Raw genomic sequence first — 24,456 nt, forward strand, 5'->3', positions numbered from 1 at the left:
CCTTTTTTCCATTTTAAAAAAATATTTCATTGTTATAAGTCAATAACTTTTAATTTTCATTTATATAAATTAAAACGCTTAGTCATGAATTGAATAATCACTCAAATGTTAAGTTCTTAATTGATAATTTAGCCATAAAAAAATGAACTTTCTGAATCTGAACAAATTGAAACCCATCGAATAGAATTGTTTTATCATCCATTCCTTCATTGACTTTTTCTTACAAAATTGATTTATCGATTTCTTTTGTTACAATATTTATCTAATTAAAAAATAAAAGTCAAAAACAAAAAAAAAAAAACAAAATAGCAATGAAAAAAAAAAGAAATGTGATACATGTTCACACATCTGTTAATATAATTTTTTTAAAAAATTATGAAATCAAAAAATATTTTTAGTCAATAATATCAAATGGATCCTACTAAAATATAAAATATAAAAAATATTTATTAAATATAAAAAATAACTATAAAAATATTTATTAAGCATTAAAAAAGTAAGTAAATAAATAAATATACAAAAAACCTAAAAAAGCAAAAAACGCGAGAGATTGATACGTGTAACCATGCAAAATATCTATTTTATTAATTTTGTAATTGTTAATGCAAACGGAAGGTGTCCACATGGCACCTCTCCTTTCCATCAATTTCTACCTTTTCTTATTATTTTATTTTATTTTTATTAAAATTATTTTTATTTTATTATATTATATTTTATTTTTTATTATAAAAATTTTGTAAAAAAATCAATGAAATTAGGAAGATAGAACAATCCCATTTGATTGGTTTTTATTCATATCAATCTAATATAGGTGCATTTACAAAATAATAAAAAAAAAAGCCTAGATTCGATCAAATAATTTTTGAAAATGAGGTTAGATTGAAGACGGATTTAAAGTGTTTTACTATATCTTGAGTTTTCATGTAACACCTCTTTTTTTTTTTTGTTTTTTAAAACTTTTTCTTTTTCATTTTATGATTTTTAATTTTTTTTACTTTTATTTTTTAGATAAATTTTGTAATAAAAAAATTAATAAAAAATAACAAAACAATCCGTATATGATGTGTTTTGATTTACTTTAATCTAATTGGTATGCATTCTTTTAGTTTAGGATAATTAGTTTAAATTTTTTTAAAAAAAAATTGAGCTCAAATGAGAGTAAAAGTTTGGTATTACACTTCTACCATGGTATATATAAAAATATATATTTATTATTTATTTAATTTTATATTTATATATTTTATTTAAAATATTATTTAATATATTAATTAATAAATTCACTTGTCATCCTATTTGCCTTATCATTTTTTAAAAAATTTATTTATTAAATAAATTAAAAAAAAATTTAATTAATGTAGTTATGATAAAATAACATATATCTAATAAATTTTGATTCGTTATAATTCAATCGATTCTCTTTTTTAAAATAAAGATTAAGTTAAATTTTATTTTTTTTAAATAATTTAAATTAAGTCAAGATTGGATTTAAAATGCTTTGTCTAACCTTCTTTAGAATATATAAAAAATATATTTTGTTATTTATTTAATTTATATTTATATGTATTATATTAATAAAAATATTATTTAATACTTAATTTAATGAAAAATATTTTTATATATAATTAAGTTATAATTTATATTAAAAAATAAAATATACTTATATTTATCTATATATTATCATTAATTAACATTTGACATAAAAAAATTTACTTCTAACATGTTTAAAATTTAATTTTTAAAAATAAAAAAATAATCTCAACGAAGCAGAGTTCTAATTCTAATCCAATATTATAGGTAGATATCATAGATTTGTAATTCTTTCCTTAGACGCCTGTCCACTAGTTACAGAGAAATTTCTAAGTTCTAATAACGGGGTACGGGGACAGCAAAGGCGCAAACGGCAAACCAAAACCCTTTGATTTCTGGCGGGAATAGTGAAAATAAAAAAAAAATAAAAAAAGGAAGTCCTAAAAATATTGAATAGAGGCGGCCTTTTGAGTGAATCAGATTGTGGAAAACAGAAATGGGATCGGAAGCTGCTCTTCCCAAATGGGCCTCTACTCCTTGCATTATGGGCATCGACGAAGCCGGCCGTGGCCCTGTTTTAGGTCTCTCTCTCTCTCTCTCTCTCTGTTCTCTTCCTTGTCTTTTTTGTCCTTTTGATTTTCCCCCAATTTTTAGCACACGGTTTAGCCATGTTTTCTTGGCCGATTTTATTTTGCTTTTGTTGGTTTCAGGACCCATGGTGTACGGATGCCTTTACTGTGCTCGCTCTTATCAGAAAACTCTTGCTACCTTGAATTTTGCAGGTTCAAAGCCCTCTAAATATCTTTTTTTTTTTTTCCTTTTTAACTTCATTTTGTCCCAAATTTTAGACCTTGAAATAATGATATATTATACTGTTAGGCACTTGAAAGGCATAATGTAGAATGTGGAGTACAATGTAAAGGCTCTATTTAACAATTTTGGGGGTTTTTTTTAATATAAAAACTATGTGCTTTTCTTTTCTTTTGTTTTTAGGTTGGTTTAAGCAGATAAATTTAGGGAAGAAAAGAATGTCTTTGAGGAAATTAGCAGTTGAGTATGGAAATTTTGGTCTGATTTTCTTTCAAAAGCATTTCACAAAGACTAATTTAACTACGTTAACTGATTGGTGGTTATAATCCAACATTGCATTTGTTTCCTCATCTTAAGCTATAAAAAATCAACCAAAATTCTTGTATTTGTTAATATCATGAAAAAGTTATTTATAAATTTAAAAGAAGTTATTTGGTTTCATGAGTGTTACAGTTTCCTTTTGTCACCTGTAGATTCAAAGACTCTAAAAGAAGAGAAGAGGGAAGAATTGTTCGAGAATTTAAAGGCTGATGAGTCAATAGGGTGGTCTGTTGATGTTATAGATCCGAGGGAGCTCTCTGCTAAAATGCTAAAGAAGTCAGTTGTGAAATCATAACATCTTTTAGTTTTTCCTTGTGTTTTTCTGATCTTTTACAAGATTTCATGCGTTTTAATCAACAGGAATAAGGTGAACCTGAACGAAATATCACATGATTCTGCAATTGGCCTGATCAATAGGGTATTAAACATGGGAGTTCTTCTAACTGAGGTAGAACTTTCTCTAACCTTTCTGAAAAGATTTGTTATTTTAGTATGGCTTTTTCAAGTATTTTTGGTACTTTACAAGCATAACAAAGTGAACTAAATGGCATGTTGTTATTATTATGAGCTGTTACATTGTTTGATTAGTTGTTAGCTTTTGGATGCTGTAAGGTAATATCAATTGACAGTTGGAATGGAAGTCTGAATACACTTGGATGGTTATGCATGAGGAAAGTTTGGAAGAAATACTGACCATACTGACTAAGCAAACATAAAATGCTAATTGTTTTTGGATGAGGTAAATATTGCTTGGATATTCTGATTAATCTAAAACTAGAAAGAGGTTAATGAGAAGAAAAAAAAAAAGATCAATGATAGGATTTTACTCCTAGATTTTGAATGCACAAGTATAAAATCTATTTATCTTAGCATACAAAAATTAATATCTTCAAACCTTTGTTCTGTCATGCATGGAAGTATAGCCTAAGCCATACCCCAAGCAACACATACATACTTTTCACCCAAGATTCAAAGCATACAAAAATGAACTAATACTGATTTTTAACAGTTAATGCCATTTGGAGATATAAAAGATCGAAGCTAGAAAATTACTGTATAAGGTAGAATTCAAACCATTCTGAAAAGCATAATGACTTGTTTTAAACATACCCAGCTATTTCATATATCAAAAACCCACATAACAAAGTCACATTTCTGTATTTGCTTTAACCCTTTAGTAATTTACTACAAAATCAAGTTGTTTCAAATAAGGTCATACCTCAAATGTACAAGAACACCTCCGAAACATAAACCTGTGCCCATAACAACACAAAATATACATTCATGGACTTGGTATAACATACAAGCATGAATATGAAAAGGAAGCAACTCCAACCCAACTTTCTGAGCTCTAATATGAAAAGAGAAGCAATTTAGTGAGCTATAAAGTTCAATAATTAAGCTAATCATATTTAAATGAAATATGCCCAAATAAGCATGATGGGAAGTAAGCTAGGCCAAATTGGGTATTTTCGACACACTAGAATAAGACTACAAACAAAAGAGCTTTAAGGATATCATATCAGGTGGTTAAGGATATATATCAAAATTATGATTCAGATACTGAAAATAAACAATGACAAATGTAGACTTCACGGGTTTGCACTGAAAAAAATTCAAACTAGAAATTAGTATAACACACTTTCTTATGACAGAAATGGACACTTTCAAAGCGAATTGTTTTGCAATTCAGTTTTGAATATGTCATGTAATGATCTAGCAAGTGAAAGAATCTAAGCATTCATAATTTCTCCTGAAAGTAATAAAGTGAAACTTAAAGTAATGTGGATGCATATAAACTGGTCAAACTCCCTTAGTAGTGGAGGACTACTAATTGCTCAGAAGTCCATTTACTAAAATGCCACAAGTGAATTGGATGGGTCCAAACTCCTATCAAAGGATTGGTCGGGTCAATTGCCCAGTGAATTGGATGTGTTCAATATCGCATCAGTGAAATCCAAATTGGCACATAAAATCTGGGGCTTCACTGATGTGATGTGTGGAAGATGACAAAAACCATGAATTAGTTTCAATGCTTCAAATAAGAGGTCATACTCAAAGAACTATACATTTGATAGTCTCATTGCTCAATCTCAATTTCATTAAAAAGTTACAAAATTCTGATAAATATATCATACATTGCAAGTAAAAGTTCATTCATCTAGTTTTTAGTGTAGCAGTTTGATAGATTAATTTAGGCTAATATCTATAGTTTACAATGATTGAGCACATTAAAAGTATTGTAGAATGGTGAAATTCTGCATTAAGTTTATAGAAATCAAGAAATCTTGACAAAATTGTCCAGAAACATCCAACACAGTAAATTAAGCTAGAATACCTAGTTAACATTTGATTGATGAAAAATATGATTATCCGTGATCCAGAATAAATTTGGATGTTTGAATGGCTGGAAGCTGCTGTTTTGCAATAAAAAAGTGTATTTCAGCCAGATGTGGCAAAAAATAGACTGTAACACTTCATTTCCGCAAAATCAAATTTAACAGTGTAATAATATGAAACAGAATTCAGCATTAAATGTTGAATCAAAGATCAGCCCTTGAATTCACAAAATGACTCAATTATTAATGCTTCAAATTTAGAAAACAAATTTTCTGAATTGTTCAGCAGCATGAGGGGTGTGTGTCCCTTCTTTTCTCTCCATTTCAGCTGCCTTCATGGCTATTTAAGTGCAGTTTGATCTTTTGGTGCTGTCTCAATCACTCAGTGAAATTTGGGAGACAACGTTGGTCATAAGGTGCCATAAGTTCTCCTATGTTACAACGTAAACCCCTACAGTTAAGATAACAAGAGTTCCTAGGTATTGCTTCCTACATTTAAGAACCTTAAAACTCTATCAATGACAAACTTGATATTTTGGGTCATCACATGTCAAGTGAAGTGACTATATTGTTATGACACCTATGTCTAGGAGGGAATGGTTAACCCTTAATTAGGTAGCATTCCACCTCTGACTTCCTACCTAGTACATGTTGGGCTGTTAAGAAACAACATGAAAAGAAAATGAACGTAGTGGAGATGAGGATGCTTACATAGATGTGTGGTAAGACTAAAAGAGACAAAATCAGAAATGAAGAAATTCGAGAAAAATTAGGGGTAGTCCGAATTGAAGAGAAGATGAGAGAGGGCCATTTGCGATGGTTTGGACATATGAAACGTAGGCCTAGCTGTGCACCGGTTAGGAGAATTGGTCCTTAGATCTAGGAGAGATCAAAACATCTAGAGGTAGACCATGAAAGAGATGAGTGCAAGTAATAAAAAACGATATAATGGTTAAGGAATTAGAGGAAAAGATGGTTGTTGATAGAAATGAGTGGTGGAAGAGGATTCAAACTATAACCTAATTTGATTCTTTTATTTGATTTTTCATACAACCGACCTCAGAATATGGGATATAAGACTTAGTGTGTTGTTGTTTGTTGTAGAGTTAGCCCTAGGCAAAATTTACTAGCAACACCCTTTTTGTTTAAAATTTGCTTGGGGAAAGGAAAACTTAGAAGGGGGAAGTATGTCCGTGTATTTCAGGTTTACCTTGATACAGTTGGAGATGCTGACAAGTATAGAATCAAATTGTCTGAAAGATTTCCTTCCATCAAATTTGTGGTTGCAAAGAAGGCTGATAGTCTTTATCCAGTTGTGAGTGGGGCCAGCATAGTTGCTAAGGTAATTAGCTTCCCTTTTCAAATCCTCACCTTTGGCTCATTCTAAACTGCTTTCATTTTATTTTTTATTATTATTTTATTTAACCCGCAGGTAACCAGAGACAAAGCCTTGCGAGAATGGGTGTTGGAGGAAACAACTGAAAACATGCATAGGAGTTTTGGTTCTGGATATCCAGGAGGTTGAAAGTGCTTGAAATCATCTTTCTCCATAACTTCTCTTTTTTTTTTTTTTTTATGTTAGAAAAGGTTAATTAAACAAGGAATCTGGTTATCTGTGATGTATCTAGATCCTGAAACAAAGGCCTGGCTGGCACATCACAAACACTCAGTATTTGGATTCCCAACACTGGTTCGCTTCAGTTGGGGTACATGCACTTCATATTACAAGGACATGGTTGAAGTATTCTGGTATTGTACAAACACTCTAATTCCCTTCAGTTTTAATGCTTCTGCATAATTGTGCATGGTCTTGTCTTCTCGATGTTTACTATGTCAATATGTGCTCATGTGCTTTAATCGAGAGAATACAGCTGATTAATTATTTATAAGAAAAGAAGAAAAAGCATATATGCTAAAGTCCTGGTTGGTACAACAGTTTTGAACCATAAAGACGTTGTTACCCTGACATGCTTTTAGAATTATTTATTCTCTATGTTTATGGATAGGTCTACAGATGAGCTGAGCTAACTGGTAGAATGCTTGAGATTGACTCAACTACAATAGATGCTTGACTTTTATTTGATTTTTTGATAAGCTTTGCAAAGAGAGTTTGACCTTAGCTTCTAAGCTAAGTTTTTCATGTGCATTAATCTTTAGCGATTCCCAAAACTCAAAACTCAAGTTAAGCAGACAAACTCAAGCTTGAATGTATTCTTGGCTGACAGCTTAATGATGTTTTGGCTATGTAATATTTTCCACCCTTCTGGTTTGGGAGACTTTGTTTTGAAATGTTAGAGAATAGTACCTTAAAATTTGTTCAATTACAGAAGAGTTAAGAAAGCAGCTTCTGAATAAAATGAGAAAATGAATTTTCAATTATATTCATCTTGATCTTGTTTCTATCAAAATTTGGGTGACGGTGAATTGGTAATCTTAATCCGTGCTACTCTGATCCTTGATTACCAAAAATAATGTCTACATGTCTACCTGTAAGGTTTGCCTATTTGAAAAAATTTTGTTGATTTGCATTCTATTTGTAGGGAATCTGATAGAGTGGATGAGGATGTTGCTAACAGCAGCAGTGGAAAGCAGTTGAAATTAAGGAATGTTGGTTTCACCCCGTCAAAGAGGAAGAGTGAAGAAATGGAATCAAGTGCCAAAGGGCGTTGTAAGTTCTTCCAGACTCGTAAGCTTGAGCAGCTCACTCATTTCTAGGAATATCAAATCGATGACTTCATTCCTGTTGAATCCTTGATTCGCTTTGAGATTTTATATTTCTTGATGAAATTCCATGCAATCTTGATTATGCATTCTTAACATTCACCATGTGTTGAGATTGTAGTAGCACTTCGAAGAAATCAGCTTTGTTTTCTTTCCTTTGCTCCTCATTTTCACAATTTCCAAACATCCATATGCATACGAATTGTTATACATCTCTGAAATAAACAGCCTCTTTGCTGACGCAACTACCACCACTACAATTCTCCAAACTCTGCTATATATAAGAACACAATGGTAGGAATTTTCTTGTGATAATCAACCATGAACAATTTGTGGCAATAGATTTAGGTTCCCTCTTTATTTATCATCTCTAACTTGTTCCTTTTGCCATGTGTTACCCTTGAGTTGAGTCTAGAGGCGAGGTGGTAATTGGACGGATTGAAAATAATTTGAATTCAAGAGAAACAGAAGGATCGAAAGCTAAGAGCCAACAAAACCCATACTATTGTTCTCTTACTCTGTTTGGATAAATATTAATAAAAGAAAGGAAAAGAAAAAAAAGAAAAAAAAAGTTTTTTAAAAGAAAGAAAATGATATATGTAACTATAATTAAAATTAATAAAAGAAAGGAAAGAAAAAGAATTTTAACAATTATTGTTTGGATAAAAAGTGAAAGAAAAAAAATGATTTATTATAATAATTTTTTTCAATTATAATTTTTTAATTTATGTGATTATGAAGCATTTTTGAATCATAATATGTTTGTTATTTTGTTTGATTTTACAATTGTTATTATATCAATGATTTTTAATTAAGTGAAACAGTAAGATGTTTTGTAAATATGCATTGATAAATTTTGAATTAATCTGATATCTCATAAATATAAAAAATATATCTATTTATATTTAATTATTCATTAAAATCAAATCATCAAAAAATTATAAAAAATTTTTATATTGAAAGATATATATGAAATTTATTTGAAAAAAAAAATGCTTTTAAAAAAATTACAAAACGAATGTGATTTGCTTAGGTTTTTTTTATTTGATTTTTAATATTAATAAAAATATAGATATAATAGTTTTTTATAAAAAAAGAAATTTCAACTTTCTTTTCTCTAACTTTTCTTTTAAATTGGGATATTAAAAAAATTGAATTTATAAAAAAAATCAAAAGTTATTTGGTTTTTACTTCTTTCTCTTTTTTTAAATTAAATATTTATTCAAGGGAAAAAAAGTTTTGTCTCTTTTATTTTATTTTATGTTATTTTTCTTTCCTTCTTCTCTCTTCAATCCAAGCACATTGTTAATCAGTGCTTAATATGCATAAATTGTTAGGTTGTGGAGTTGCATAGAATCATAAGACTACAAACAAAGTGAGTCCATTAATCCAATGCCTGTCTAACAAAACAATCAAGGGTATTTATTTCTACCTTAAAATTATTGGATTATGAGTGTAATTTTATTTATAAATGTAATCCTGTAAGAAAAAAGAGTTGCATTTAAGATGCAATTATCATTAATCACATTTAGTATCACCATGCCCCAGAATGAAGTTGTGCATGGGATTTTTTATCAAGGGTGCAAAACTAATAGCCTAGTAGCCTCTTAATTTCACACGCCCCTGAATCTGATAGGATCTTGCCACTGTCCTTTTGTTTATGTATGGTTTGCTGGCTCGGAAAGAACAACCGCCGACCGCCACCCCTAATTATAGATTCTGACAACGGGATGTCTGTCGGGCCGCTATTGTCGGCGTTAGATAACCTCCTAAATTCACCAAAATCCTCCAATTGATGTTCTCTTCTATTTTTATAGGTTAGATTTTGCAGATATGGTAGAGAAAGAGAAGGGAAAAAAAATTTTGGGCTTTCACAGGGAGAAGTAAACGGCATCGGTTAGTAAGGAAAAAAAAAATACAAATAAAAAGAATTTAACCACATTATCATGCCACGTTGTCTCAATCACATCTAATGTAATTTTATTTGAACTTATATCAACTTCATAAATAAGCTTTTTTTTTAATTTTAAAAAAATCTTTTTATTTGTTTGATTATATAACTCTACAAATCAATTAGACTTTTTAACTTACAATTAGAACTTTACAATTATTCAAGAGAATATTCAAATCAACAAGTATTTAATTTTAATAATTATCAATTTTTTCACCTCATTATCACAATTAATCCGTTCATTAAATGAAAAAAAATGAAAATTTTTATTTATTAAATCTAAAAATGAAGAAATCTCTTTTTATTCTTTATCTAATTATTTTACTTTCAATCAATTTAGTATTATTGATATTTCAAAAGCTTTTATGAAAAACCTTAAAATAAAATTACCTATTTTTTATTCTTCAATTTTCATCTAGATTTTACTTGTTTTAAAAACTAGTAGTTGATTTGTAAATATTTTTTTATTATTTTATTTAAACCTTATGATTTATTGATAAATATATTGACTAATTTATATATTTTATTTTTGTAAAACCCATTAATTAAAAGATTTAACTTATAAATTGAAAGGTATTGAAAGAATTTGATTATGAATTTGTTTATTAGTTATGCAAAATTCTTGACCTAGTTCAATTTTTTTTATTGTTCATGATAGATTTTCATATTTATTTTTAAAAAATTTAATATTTCACAAGTTAATAAAATAGATATATTTTTATTATTGAACCGCAGTAACACATGAAACACTACTTAATTATTTTTTAAAATAAATGCTCAATTAAAAATATAATATTTGGACATTTTGTCAATTAAAGATATTAATTCTAATTTAAATCAATATAAAACTTAATGTTTTTTAATGTGTTGATTTATACCTGCTATTAAATATCTATTTTATCGATAAATTTTTATTTTTTATTAATTAAAAATACTTTAAATATGACCCGAAAGTTTGATTTTAATTTTTTTATTAAATTAAATTCTTACTATAAAATAAAAAATTTCTCAAATCTTTCATTTTTCACTTGCTCTCTCACCAAAACCAACGGCATCTCATAAACCCAGAAATTGACAACTGGCCAGCACTGTAGCCGCCGTCATCCAGCGTCGATCGTCGATCTTCGTTGTCGGAATGAGCCCAAAATTCATTCACTGGTCCGTCTTGGTCCTCTTATTCATGTTATCTGCATGGATTTTCCAACAAACACTTGAAAATGCCTAGATCTACAAAGAAGACCCGCTATTTCAATCCCCAGAAAATCCCACCTTCCTTGCTCCAAACGGTCCTGCTTTTCAATAAGTTTATCTCCTCCACCTTTCCTTTCTTTTCACAATTTCAAAGTGCTCCAAACTTCTCTTGCCGCCACTGGCAGTGTCACTTCTGGTGGTGCCGTTTTTCTTCTTCTCCCTTTCTCTTACCTTCCCGTCCTACACCACTAAACAAAAAGAAAAACTGTCTTACCTAAAAAAAAACTCTTACCCGAGCCTCCCACTAAACCCTTTTCTTTTGTCTTTGGATTTAAAGCAGGTCTCTTTGAGGTTTTAACTTTCAAGAAAAAGTTGGCTTTAGTAATTTAGGTTGGTGTTTCTTTGTGGGTTGTGGTTTAATAAAACTGAGTTTTTATGGTTTGATAAAAACTAAGTTTTCATGGTCTGATAAAACTGAGGTTTCGTTTTAAGTTTAGAAAAAATCTGTTATTGAGGCATGGTATATTCCCATAATACGGGTTTTTGAGTTTTCAATTTTGATAAGGATTTGTCTGCAAGATATTGGGGTTATTTGGCTAAAAAAAATCAACTGGGTAAAATCTATTTGCTTGAAGAAGGCAAGTAGAATTTGTTAATCACGTGTTTATTAAAAAACTTAAGAATAAAATCCAAAAAGAAAATACATGAAAGTTAAAACACATAAAATTTAAATAGACTCGAAATTATATTACCTCACAAATAATGTTTTATTGCCAAAAGTCCAAAAAACTTCAAGTCCATTATTTTGGTTATAGTAATAAAAAACAATGGAGTACATCGAAATAAAAAAATATATAAATATAATGTCCCAAATCCACATCTCAAACATTTATAGGTAGCTCATTAAAAAAAAAAAAAAAAAGCCACACCTCCAACAAATTTAAAAACAAACTTCACATAAAAATATTCTTATCTTAGAGACCTTCTATAGACATATCTCTCTCTTTGCAAATTATAAGAGCACTTGTTTTTCCTTTTGCAAAAACAAGAGCAGATATACAACACCAATACCAGATATAACACAAGCAAATTGTATTATAAAGATGTGAGAGAAACTATTACTAGCAATAAAGAACACAGCCATACCTCAGTAATAAGTTCATCTTTTGTCACAGGTGAACGCGATTCAATCGGATCATCTTTGGTAGCACGAGCTCGAAACTTTTCAACATTGATGAATCTCCTCAATACCTATAAAATGGCAATACAAGTTATGCACTACATCCAAACAAAAAGCCAACATAAATGCAATTATTATTTCTGAACTTCAACAAATTTTTTAAAAGATAATTGTTCACCAATAACAAGTTGAATCAATTATCACTTTCTAGCATCTTTCGGAATTTAAGCAAGTCCCAATTCAAATTCTTAACACCATTGTTTAACAACATATGCTTAGTACCTTTGTTAAACCACCAGTAGAGGGTCTAGGTCCAATGTTTCAGTCCCCCACCCCTTGACCTTGTTCCACCAAACTTTTTTTTTCTTTCTAAATCACATTTTTACTGGGACTCTTGTGTGTTGGAGGGGGGGGTGGGGGGGGGGGGTGGGGCAATAGCAGACATTTAAACCTAAAAAAAGGCTCATAGATTAAGGGCTTTATACAGAGGGAACTAACCAGCCAGGCATTAACTAGACGATTTGCTGCCTTTTCATATTCTTTTGTGTTATCTTCCACTTTCTTTGTGACTACTTGAACCTCCTCTTCCTCAGGTTGATAAATCTGATGCACAAGTAGAACACTGGTAAGTTATCATTAAACTGAAAATGTAAACTGTTGATATCCCCCATTTCAGAAGTAACTCCAGTGAATCAAGATTTCACAATGGTAACTTAAATTGACAAACTAGAAAAGCAGAATATGCATAATTATCTAAAATAAAGAATGCATTTTTACTGCATCAATATCTAATATCCATAAGCAACATATGAATCCTCAAAAAAGAGTGAAAGAGTGTGAGAGTAACCGAGAACGGATATAATTGCATTAGGGGACGTATTTCCTCCTTAAGGCTGTAATAGCTGATGATACACATTTAAGAAATGGCATTACTTAAATCATAACCAGCAAAACCTAAGTAAAAACCAGTAGCGATATGAAAACATTCTACCTTATGACAATCTCAATTTTCCTAGAATGTGTCATAACAAAAGATTTATCTAAGACTTCGGTATGCATATAGATGTGTGTGTTTAAGGGAGAGCAAATTGGTGTGTGTGTTAAGATGAGAATTTAATTCTTATCAATATCAACTGACAAACTTCTTTTATAAAGTTCCAAGCACCAAACATAGAACGGACTCAAAAGTGGATAGAGTCAACAAAACAACGAAGAAAGTGACCTTACGCTGCTCCCTACTGAGATAAGCAAACTTATCAATATTAGGGACCGCAAGCAATTTTGGCATCAGGTGGTTGCGAAAATAACCGGGAGCAGCTTTGCCGAGCTTCTCAATGCTCTAAACACATAGAGGGTAAGCAAAAAAGGAATAATAAATTTTTCTATATATATAAAAGGAAATTGCAACGAAACAATTATACGATTTATGGATTGGAAGTATTAAGTATTCACCGTTGTAAGAATGACTTCCAACTTCCTATATCTAACTCCTTGACAGGCATACAAGAGAGGTTGCATCAAACGATCATGATTCTGAGCATTGGTGTCTTTGATAATTCGCCTGAGGGCATTTCTGCCACGCTGGATATAAGCCATTCAATTCCTATTTCAAGATTTCTTCCACATAAATACAAAGATTTTAGAAAACTAAAATAACCACAAATATTTCAAATGCTTTAACGTATCTCCATTAATCTACCAAATTCAAACCTATCTTTAAGTGATAAGCTCATAATCAGAATTTTGATCAATTGAAATTGAACAAAATTGCAACATATAAAAGTACAATCATGCATTTACGTGTATACAAAATTTAAATTTTTAATGGTTAATTGTTCAGGAAAATCTAACCCAAAAAAACTGAAAGGAAAAGCAAGAGGGAAACGAAGGCGATACAGATGCGAGAGAGCTAAAACCATTACCTGAGTGTGGCGTCGGAAAGTAGGGCGTGGGGAGGGAAAATGACCCGCCGGCGAAGAGCGAGGGGTGGAGCTCAGCTGCGTTAGGTTTTTTTTTCTTTTGAGTGGAAAGGTACAGGACCTATGACAGCAGCCCACGTCTTCTCTGCTCTCTAATTTCTCCTCCACTTTTTATTTTTATATTTTTTACTTAATATTGGAATCAATAAGATACTTTCATTTTTAGAATTATTTGATACTGAAATCTTTTACTCATGAGTTGAGATAATGACATATTTTTTTTAATTAATTTTTTTATTTTTTAAATATATGATGAAGATATATATTATCATCTTAATTTTATTTATGAAATTAAAAATTTTACTATTAATATATTTGATAATTTTTCATTATTTTTTATCTCTATTAAATCAATTGGAGGAGAATATTGAATTTGAGATTGTTACAATTTTTAATTTGATTAAATTATACAGAAAGTTTACTCTGCTAAAATTTAAATTTTATATTGTAATTTAAATAATTTTATTTTTATATAATTTTAATTTGATAATTTTAGTTCAATTAATAAATTTATTAATTTTTTATCATTAAAAATATTGATATGATTTTTGATTTGATGACATAGACTTTATTGACATTGCATTGATTTTATTGATATGGTAATTTGGATAAATTAAATCAATTATTAAACTATATAAATGATTTATCTACTCATCTGAAATTTAAAATTTAATTCCTATACTCACATGACATTTAAATTTTAATTTTTTAATATAAAATTTCAATATTTCAAAATTTTTATAATTTTTTTAGATTTTTTAAAAATATTAAATTTATTTTTTTCAATATTTTTAATATTTTTAATTTCATTTTTCAAAATTTTTTGTTTTTTTTTTTCAACATTTAACAATTTTATTCAAACAAAAAACTTAATTTTATTATTTTTAATTTTTTATAAAATATTTTATACTTTAATTTTTATTTTTTTAGAAAATTTTTATAATATTTTATGTTTTTAAAAAGAAAGTATAAAATTTAAAAATATTTTACATTTTTTTAATCTTATTTAAGAAAATAATAAACTAGAATAAAAAACTTTTCATGTTTTGCTATTTCTCATTCTTTTATTCTTTCACCTCAAATAAACCAAAGCAAAACAAATGTGTCTTGTGTATAATTTATTTATTTTTTATTTAAATATTAAAAAATATAGATAATTTCTAAAAAACATAAAAATATAGAAAATTTTATAAAAAGTCCAAAAAGTTGAAAAAAAATATTAAATATTTTGATTAAGTAAAATGTTAAAATTTGAAAAAATAAAATTAAAAAAATGATTTTTTTTGAAAAAGTAAAATATTGAAAAAAGTACATTTAACATTTAAAAAAAAACTAGAAAAGTTCTATAAAAAAATTAAAATTTTTGAATTTTGAAAATTAAAATCTAATTTTAAAATTTTAAATATATATTATTCTAAAAAATTAAAATATTTAAAAAATATTAAATTAATATTTTAAATATATAAAAAATTTTCTAAAAATTTGAATTTTGATTTTTTTTAAAAATAAAATATGATTTTTAAAAAAAGTATAAAATATGATTTTTATTAGTAATTGTACCAACATTATTAATTTCAAATTGTAAAAGGATGAAATTTTTATAAAATTATACCAAAGGGATTAAATTTCAAATTTCGTGTGAGTACAGAGACCATTTGCATAATTTAATAATTGATTTTTTCTATCTAAGTTGTCATGCCAGTAAAGTAGACACACACACTAAGTCAAAGCCAAGTCAATATTTTTAACAATAAAAATTTGACAAAGTTAGTTATTGGACCAAATTTATTAAATTACAGAGACTAAATTTTTAATTTTGACAAAGTATAGGCATCTTTTGTATAATTTGATCTTTTAATTTTAATAGCTTTTTTTTTTTTTTTCAATTTGATGGCTTTGGGATGTGAGATTTTGAGTTATGAGATATTTGAGTTGATGACTTTTGATTTTAATTGGTATCCAGCGTGCCCATGTGTTGTGACGGGACTAAATACTTTTTCATTGTTATAGTAAAATAAGTCTTTTTTTTTTTTTTTGTTATTCATAAATTGAATAGAATGCATATTTGGTTGTTATAATAAAATAACAAAATAGAATGCATACATGATGCATGAATAACAGTACTAACATAATAGAACCATACTAAAATGCTATAACATGTTTATATCCACCAAACTAAAGCAAAACTCAATATACCAAGAAAATATCAAGTATGATGTTTTGCCAACTCTAGTTATGGAGAATTACACAGAAAAAGAATAGTATAATTATCTTCAGTGTTAAGACAGAGAAACTCACATGGTGTTTTCCTTAACAAAATGTCAAAAAGCTTTTGTCTAGGTGTTTATCTCTTTCAAACCTATGTCTACACATTGTGGCTATGATAAATTTAATGTCGTCAATAGTATCATTTCCATCTATATCAACCTGCAACATAATACTAAAAAAAAATCGAGGTTAGTATGCATGATATAAACTAAATAAGATCTAGATATTATAAATTTAAATAGTATCTTACAGCTTCCATCAACTGTTGAACTTCAACCTCTATGAGTTTTGATACAAATCGAGCTAATCTAGTCTTAAGTTCATTATAGGTGATCATGCCACTATTCAATGTCAATGTTTGCAAACATTTGCTTCAGACCTTGGATTTCTTTTTCAGAAAGATTTTTTAATCTTTGTCCCAAGTCTGAAACAAAGAAAAACATAGTTATCATTAACTTTAAATAAGTACTTACAGAAATATTTCTAAGGATTGTTAAATAAATAAACTAACTAAAATATGGATAAATTAAGAGTGGAGTACAATTATCAAGCTGGATTTGGGGGATATATAATGTAGTACTTATGAGTAATAACAAGATATTAGAAAACCATGAGAAAGGTTTATCAAAGTTATTAAAATGATATCACACATTATTTTTAAAGGCTTTCTAGATATATTGATGGCCAAAAATAGACTTGACCAATAAGTTTTGATCTAGTGAAGGCTAATGATTCTAATTTTTGTTTTTTGACCTTAGCCTCCTAAAATAAATATGCAACTAAATCATCTGGTGTAAGTTCTTCAATTTCACCAAAATTTTTTTTCCTATAAGTAGTTTAAATGTCCTCACTGATTTGGTGTTCACTTTTATGAGTTTAATCACTATTTTCCCCATCATAATCCATGGCCTTTCCACTTTACTTTCCATTACTTGTCATTGAAAATGGACCACACACAAAGACAAAATTAGAGCTTTTTAAGTTAGAATCCATGCTGGAATTAGAGTTTTCCTCCTTAAATTATCCCTTTTTCTCATAGGTTTCTTACGGTTTTCAACACAACCCTTTCCCTGTTGAACTCTTTGACTTGAATTACCAACACTCTTCCTACTTAAATTCTTCATCACGTTTTTCTAGTGCATATTTCCCAAAATTACAAATAGGTCATTCCTCTTCTTAGCTTTCTTTTTAGTAACCCATTTCTTTAACAAAGTAGCCACTTTTTCCACCAAATATTTAGCTTCTTTCAATCCTAAATCTATAAACCCCTTAACTTCCTTAATCACCTTAATCTTAGCAAAATCAATCATGAAAATATGAAAAGAAATGCGTAAAAATTGAATCAATAAGAAGATGATTTTACTTGTAAGAAACAAACACAAAGGTATCCTCAAGTTTTAGCTTGAGGAATACATTGAAGTTTCCTAAAATTGGTGATAAAAGCCAACCTTCCAAATCTTAAAGAAGCTAACCATATCCATCAACCTATACATTTCTTCCTTCTAAAATCTCTCAACCCTTCTACCATCCTAATAGCATTGTCCGTCTTAAAACACCTACGATTCTAAAAAACAAAAATGACCACAAATTCTTAGGACTCCATTAAATGGAAAATAAAAAAAAAAGACATATTCACCGTTTATGATACTCGTCTCTGTTCAAAAATAAAAGGAAGCCAATCTAATTTTGATCTAATGGATGGAAAACAGGTTAAAGTGTGGGCAAAATATGAAAAGAAATAAAAAATTATACCTTGCCTCCTTTTGATTTGTGATCATTGATATTCTTTGAACTATTAAATATTTCAAGCACATGATAAAAAAAAATGAATCAACTCAAAAGATAATAAAAGAAAAACCAAACCTGCAACTTTATTGCATTACGCAAATGATGTTATTTCTACGCAGGTGAACAATAATTCAATAATGCAAATTAAAACCAATTCTAAAATTAACCATTTTAATATAAAAACATAAAAACTAAACAATTAATAAACATTGAATATTCAATGCAAAAAAAAAAAAGGATAAAATGCTTATTTAAAACAATTACAATCAAAATTTAAACACATTTCTTTAACTTAAAAATCGATCTAAAGATATGGATTTCATATTTTTGGAATTATTAATATAAGATATATAAAATGTAAAGAAGTTTAAATAGAAATTCTTTTACTTGCATATTAAACGTGAAAAGACTACGATTGTTTTGAAGGTGTTGTTATGCCTTTTGTTGCTTACCATCTCCTTTCATTTCACTTTTAATCCTCAAAAGGCGAATAAGCAGTTGTCAGTGCCCACCGACAATCAAACCAGCAACAACAATAAAAAAAAATGAAAGTTTAAGTAAAATCATCATAGTAATAGACATGGTATATGTAACAACAAATGTAAGTTTCATATATGATACAAAAGGTCAATCATCTTAATATCATAAAAAAATTTGGGACTACAATGAATCATACCAAACACTACATAAAAGTCACTACAATAAAAATTAATAAGCATGTATGTCATTAAGATTTCAATTTTGCAATCATTCTATATTCTTGTTTATTTTCAAGAATTTTATAATTCAAGAAAATTATGTACAAATCTGGCTTCCTAATTTCTCTTTCTCAAATTTAAGATTATACATTAGTTAGTTAATTAGGCAGAATAATTGAACCACCATTATGCTCAATCCAAATGAAGAAAATGGTTTTATGGTCATCATTACAATTAGGCATTATAATAAAAGAAATACTTGCATAGGGAATACAATCTCAACTCTATTGGCAGTAATAATTCCTCGAATTCAAATTGTGCTATGGATATTAGCATTTTGCTTTAATATGACTATACCTTTGTATATAGATAGCCTAAATCTATATTTAGGAACTTCTTACAATTCAACCACATAAAAAAATATAAAAATAACAACTAAATCATAAAAAAAAAAGATACAGTAGGCAGAATAAGCAATGCGAATTACTAATTTAATCTCTAAAATATCACCAATCCTAAGATCTAGAATTAGCCTTTCATTCTCTAATGTTTCAATTACTCATTTATTCGATATCTACTCAGAAAACAATAATCATGCCATGAACTTAAATAGAAAATTAATCAATCACACATCTTCAAAAAGATTCTCAAACTAGCAGAGCAAAGTTAAGCTTTTTTATTAAATAACTCAACCATTAATTTTTTATTTAATTTGTCAACCTTAGAAAAAAAGCCCTTAAAAAATCTTTGGAAGACTTTGAAAAATAAAAATAAAATAAAATGCTTTGAAAATTTTTAAAAAAGAGAGCAAAGGCATACTATGTAAATCATATTGGTTCTTCAATATGATGCGACAATAATGAATTTAATAAAAAAAAATGATAGCAAATAAGCAAAAGAAGTGAAGAGGAATTGGAAGCATTTGTTTGATACAATTAAAAGCATCATATGTATAAGAAATGGGATTATTTGTCTTCCGTTTACCCATGAAGGAAACATTTACCATAATTTTCCCAGTTAAAGGAATGTTAACATGTAATCACAATTGAAAAAGATTTAAGTAAAACATGAAAACAAACACCAAAAGAAAGCTCAAAGTTATGATAAAAAACCTGAAGAGTGTTATCATCATAAGCGCCAATCCATTTTCCTTTTATTAAATCGAGGCTTCAAAATATAAGAAAATTTTTAAACCCATCAACAACACTCATCTGATGCAAAATAATAAGATGTAATTAAATAAAAAAACTTCTCAAGAAAAATATTTGTTTTGAAAAAGAAAACAAAAATACATTTAGATTTAAGAAAAGAGAATACCATGCGAAAGGCCTTATATGGAGTATGAACACAAAAACATTGATACCAAGAGATACCTTGATTGTACAAAGACAACACCAATCACAACCCCAAGGAACACAACTGATAAGCTATAGCATCTTCTACATATTACAATAGGCTAAGGCAAAAAGTGAGTAAGCTCACGAAAATTGAATACCATAAAGGCACACTTATCAAAGGAGTAAGAACCCCAAAATAATATCTCAAGATTGATACACAAATTGAAACAACCATAATATAAAAGCCATTCCATAAGGCGTATTACCATAATGGTTTGGTCAATACTTAAGACAGTGACAATAGAAAAAAGAAGGTTGAGCAAAAAGTTAAGGTTATCCTATGAGAGTCATTTAGCCAGTGGAATAAGAGACAACAAAATTGACATCAAATTGCCATTTCCCTTTAAATCTAAACCAAAACCAATAAGATAATGATGGAGAATTACCATCCGAGAAAGATCTTCAGCCACAATCTATCATGAAGCTATAAATGTTTTATCCTCTATGTCAAGAACTCTTTTCAAAACCCACTAATGTTTGAGCCAATAATGGCGAATCATCCAAGATCATACTAACCAAAATAAGCAATCCAATGAAAAATAACCTACAGTTATAGTTAACACAACCAAACATCCATATGTGGAAATAACTTAAATTAACAGTTAAAACATTCAAAATTTCTTCATCCACCAAAAAACATAAAAAATGAAGGAAAAAACATTAAAATAAAATAAAAACTGACTTTCTATCAAAAAATCACGTTTGATTACTAATCCAAATTTTTTAAAAAAAAAACACCACTTAACAAAAAAAAAAACATATACAAAAAAAAAATTAAAACTCAAAAATAAAACCCACAAATCAAAAAAATATGAACCAAAATAATCCATGAAAAATTAAAATAATAAACTGAACAACAACTCAAATTATCGATTCAATAGTTTTAAATTTACCATTGAAAAAAAACCTAAAAAAATAAAAAGTAGAAACATGAGAAGAAAAGAACAAACAGACCCCCAAAAAAAGAAAAAAATGAGAAAAAAAAGAAACATACCTAGAGGAACCAAACAAAGAAAAGTAGAGACAAAGTGAACGCATAGATAGAAAGAGAACAAAAGTCTGAAAATAAATAAAAACAGAAGCGAAATTACCAAACTTAAGCTTAAAACAACACGTATTCCCAAATTAACCTAGCAATCTTTTTTTAATGGCATTGCTCACCTATCAATGTTAAAACTTAAAGGGGATAGTCATTATATATACTTATAGATAATTTTTTTATTATCTAATAATCATTTTATATATTAAAATTTTTATATAGTAAATGTATTTCAAGTGTATCTTTTTTTTGTTAGGATTAGAGAAAGTATATGAAACTTAAACTTTAATATATGGCTAGGCTTATGATCTCTTTACTATTCTAACAGAATAATATAAGTTATACTACAATCTACCAACAGACAATAAACTTTATGGTAATTAAATAAATATAATAGACACATAATCTTACCTACAATAGAATCAAGAGCTTTAGAAGTTTTATGCCTAATCATTAGGTGCTTATTCACAATCTTGAGTATATTGCTAAGTGCAGCTGAAATAGCTTTATTTTGCAATTGACCCAAGGCATAAGCAACCTATATTACAGTAAGGTAACAAACATAAAAATCACATAAATCCCACAAATAAGAACAATAAGGACTATTCTAAATCAAGATTCAGTTAAGTGGAAAACTGTAAATATCAATAACCTTTGAATTCAAAATAACAAAATGCAGTCAAATGGGTACCCAAAAATTTAAATATCAAACTTAAAAATCAATACTTCTTAAAAAAGATAAAACATAAAAAATTACCTATTAGAATCTATGAAAAGGTTACTTATAAAATTATCATCATTATAAAAACTTAAAACAAATTCCTACATAAACATAAATTCGTGAAATACATAGGTTATGCCCTGATTTTACAAGAATCTTGGCTTTAAACCCATATTTTTAGCTATAACCAAATTTTACACCTTGTAAGAAACAATGATATTGAACACATCTCACATCCACCAACTTAGGTCTCGTCTTTTAATCATCTTTACCTTTGCCCAACATTGCTACTCCTCTTGTGGTTAAAGGCGGAATCTTGTGAAATTTGGAGATATAATATTTATAAAAACAAAACATGAAACAAAAGTAGAAAAACCCCATCACCACATGTAAAGAAATACTTTCATGAACACTAGCAAAGAAATTAATGTATGAAAATAGAAATAATTAATTGAAAAGACAAAACAACACATACCCAAACAAAAATTATACTCTAAATATGTCATACCCTGCATGTAGAATAAATAGGAATGAACACTGAGAACAAAGTTGCATGTAAACAGTGACAGAGTGAAACAAATAAATGAAGGAGATAAAGGTGAGTAGCGCTTGAACTTCTTAGAGACAAAAGCTGATGGTGATGACAGGATATCCTTGAACAATGATATCTTGCTTTCGTACACTGCCATAGACATCCTTCATTAAATAAAAAAAAAAACTCTCTTTCTAACTTTGTCAATCTCTATTCCCCCTCTTTCTCCTTCATGTCTCTCTAATTTAGAAAAAAAAAATTAGGGTTTTTAAGAGAGTCGACAATTCTGTTTGGTTGATGAGAAATTGATGAATTCTTTTTCAAAAAAGGTTTACCTTTGGACTTAGGTTTTCTAGTTTGTGTTCAAGAAGCTAGATTTGATTTGTCTTCAAGAAGCTTCCGAAAAATGTTTAATTCCAAAATTAGCTAAGCATTTTTTTATGACATTGATGAGCTGTGAATCTCTTATCAAATGGAGACTGATATTATATATAGTTATAGCTATGAGGTTTTGGGTTACGAGGTATTTGAATTATGAAGCATTAAGGTATAAGGTTTTGAGCTGTGAGGTAATTGTTTTTTATGAGTTTTAAGTTTTTATCATTTATTATTTATAATAAAATAAAATAAAAATAATAATATAATAATAATGATAAATTTAAATAAAAAGCATAAAAATAACAATTTAAAATTAAATTACTTTTTATTTTTTCTTTTGTTTTAATTTTTTTTAAATTATAATCTATAATAAATTGAAATATCATATATTTGGTCATAATTGTTTTTTTTTTTAAAATACAACATTCATAACATAGTAAAAAAATTTAACAAAAAATATAATCGCAATATATGAAATATTATGTATATTTTAATTTTAATACTTTTATATATTTTTGTTTGTTTTATTTTTTATTATTTTTATATTAAAATAGTTATAATATATTCAAAACATTTACAATTTTTAACAAGAAAATCTATCCCAATATAATGGGACCTAATTTTAGTATTAATGTAATATTTACCTTTGCTTTTGCAAAATGAAATTAGGCTCTTCACGTTTTATTTTATTAAATGGAAATAAACTCTTAATCTTTCATTTTATAGTAAATATAAATTAAATTTTTACAATTATAAAAAAGTGAACTCATATCTTAACTAAGTTGGTTCATAAATTATCTTGAGATGTGATATCCAACAAGTTTATGATTTATATATTAGTATTTACTATTTCTTTTCTTATCCCAAACTATAGCCTCCAATGTAAAAATAATAAAAATAATAATAAAGGCTCTTAACACTAACTATTGTTACAAATTATTTAAAATAACTATTACTACAACTTAAAAGCACTCGTCAAGATGACATAAAAAATAAAATAAATGTGAAATTTATTATATGGTATAAGAAAAGATCAATCAACCTTTCTTTGTCAATTTTTTTTATTTCTTTATTTTTTTCTTCAAAACTCAAAGATTTGCCTTCATTATAAAACCCAAAAGTTTTTCACTTCATTTTTTTCTTTCTTTTCCTCTTTCTAAATAAAAACCCTTTATTTAAAATAAATAAAATCCAATTGCCACCACCAATTTCCAAATTCTGATTAAAATTCACACTTGTCACAGTTGGTATCATGCCACCAACACCTAAATTCTTCAAAAAACTATTCAAAATTTTCTTTTCCTCCTCTATGCTTCTATCCACTTAGATTTTTCAAAAAATCAATCCAAAAACTCTTAAAAGGGCGCTTGATTCATGAATTCTAAAATTTTGAAAAGAAAAGTGATTTTAGGGAAACTTGTAGAATTGGGGAAATGGGTGATTCTTGTGTTTTATTAACCTTTTAAGAATGTAAGATTTATATATTTGATTAGAGGAAAGTAAGTTTACCTAATTAAGTCTTTTATTATATTGTCCTTAATTACATATAAATAATACGTGACACTTATAAATATATAGAAATAACATGTGACATATAGTTATATTTAAATTACTTG

At 27.9% G+C, this 24,456-nt stretch overlaps 2 protein-coding genes across 4 annotated transcripts; one reads left to right on the forward strand and one right to left on the reverse strand.

Annotated features, from left to right (window-relative positions):
- Positions 1–1,775: 1,775 nt before the first annotated feature.
- Positions 1,776–7,885, forward strand: LOC111294529 (Polynucleotidyl transferase, ribonuclease H-like superfamily protein). The gene is made up of 8 exons (XM_022887884.2): positions 1,776–2,108; positions 2,238–2,309; positions 2,811–2,934; positions 3,019–3,106; positions 6,202–6,339; positions 6,430–6,517; positions 6,626–6,746; positions 7,538–7,885. Exons 1-8 carry the CDS (start codon positions 2,024–2,026, stop codon positions 7,710–7,712), a joined length of 891 nt encoding a protein of 296 aa, XP_022743619.1. The 5' UTR covers positions 1,776–2,023; the 3' UTR covers positions 7,713–7,885.
- Positions 7,886–11,693: 3,808 nt separating this feature from the next.
- On the reverse strand, positions 11,694–14,144 carry LOC111295385 (uncharacterized). Of its 3 annotated transcripts, none has more exons than XM_022888849.2 (5): positions 13,963–14,144; positions 13,493–13,643; positions 13,263–13,379; positions 12,539–12,643; positions 11,694–12,111 (listed from the first exon to the last, which is right to left on the reverse strand). In XM_022888849.2, the coding sequence occupies exons 2-5, from the start codon at positions 13,634–13,636 to the stop codon at positions 11,956–11,958; spliced, it is 522 nt and encodes a 173-aa protein (XP_022744584.1). In that variant the 5' UTR covers positions 13,637–13,643; positions 13,963–14,144; the 3' UTR covers positions 11,694–11,955. The 3 variants fall into 3 exon arrangements, with proteins under 3 accessions (XP_022744584.1, XP_022744585.1, XP_022744582.1); XM_022888850.2 differs by having other exon boundaries at positions 13,493–13,621; positions 13,963–14,142; XM_022888847.2 differs by having other exon boundaries at positions 13,493–13,657; positions 13,963–14,141.
- Between the last annotated feature and the right edge of the window lie 10,312 nt (positions 14,145–24,456).

The sequence above is a fragment of the Durio zibethinus genome, chromosome 14 (assembly GCF_047325235.1).
Source record: "Durio zibethinus cultivar Kanyao isolate XHJ-2024 chromosome 14, ASM4732523v1, whole genome shotgun sequence".
NCBI lineage: Eukaryota > Viridiplantae > Streptophyta > Magnoliopsida > Malvales > Malvaceae > Durio > Durio zibethinus.

Bases quoted from the DNA above. Each gene is read 5' to 3' on its own strand.
- LOC111294529 (XM_022887884.2), top strand. From the start codon at position 2,024: ATGGGATCGGAAGCTGCTCTTCCCAAATGGGCCTCTACTCCTTGCATT. The intron at 2,310-2,810 runs GTTCAAAGCCCT...TGTCACCTGTAG, and splicing joins TGCTACCTTGAATTTTGCAG to ATTCAAAGACTCTAAAAGAA. The intron at 6,747-7,537 runs GTATTGTACAAA...TTCTATTTGTAG, and splicing joins GACATGGTTGAAGTATTCTG to GGAATCTGATAGAGTGGATG.
- LOC111295385 (XM_022888849.2), bottom strand. From the start codon at position 13,636: ATGGCTTATATCCAGCGTGGCAGAAATGCCCTCAGGCGAATTATCAAA. The intron at 12,644-13,262 runs GTCACTTTCTTC...CTTGTGCATCAG, and splicing joins TCAGTAGGGAGCAGCGTAAG to ATTTATCAACCTGAGGAAGA. The intron at 12,112-12,538 runs GTTAGTTCCCTC...GCCATTTTATAG, and splicing joins GTCTAGTTAATGCCTGGCTG to GTATTGAGGAGATTCATCAA.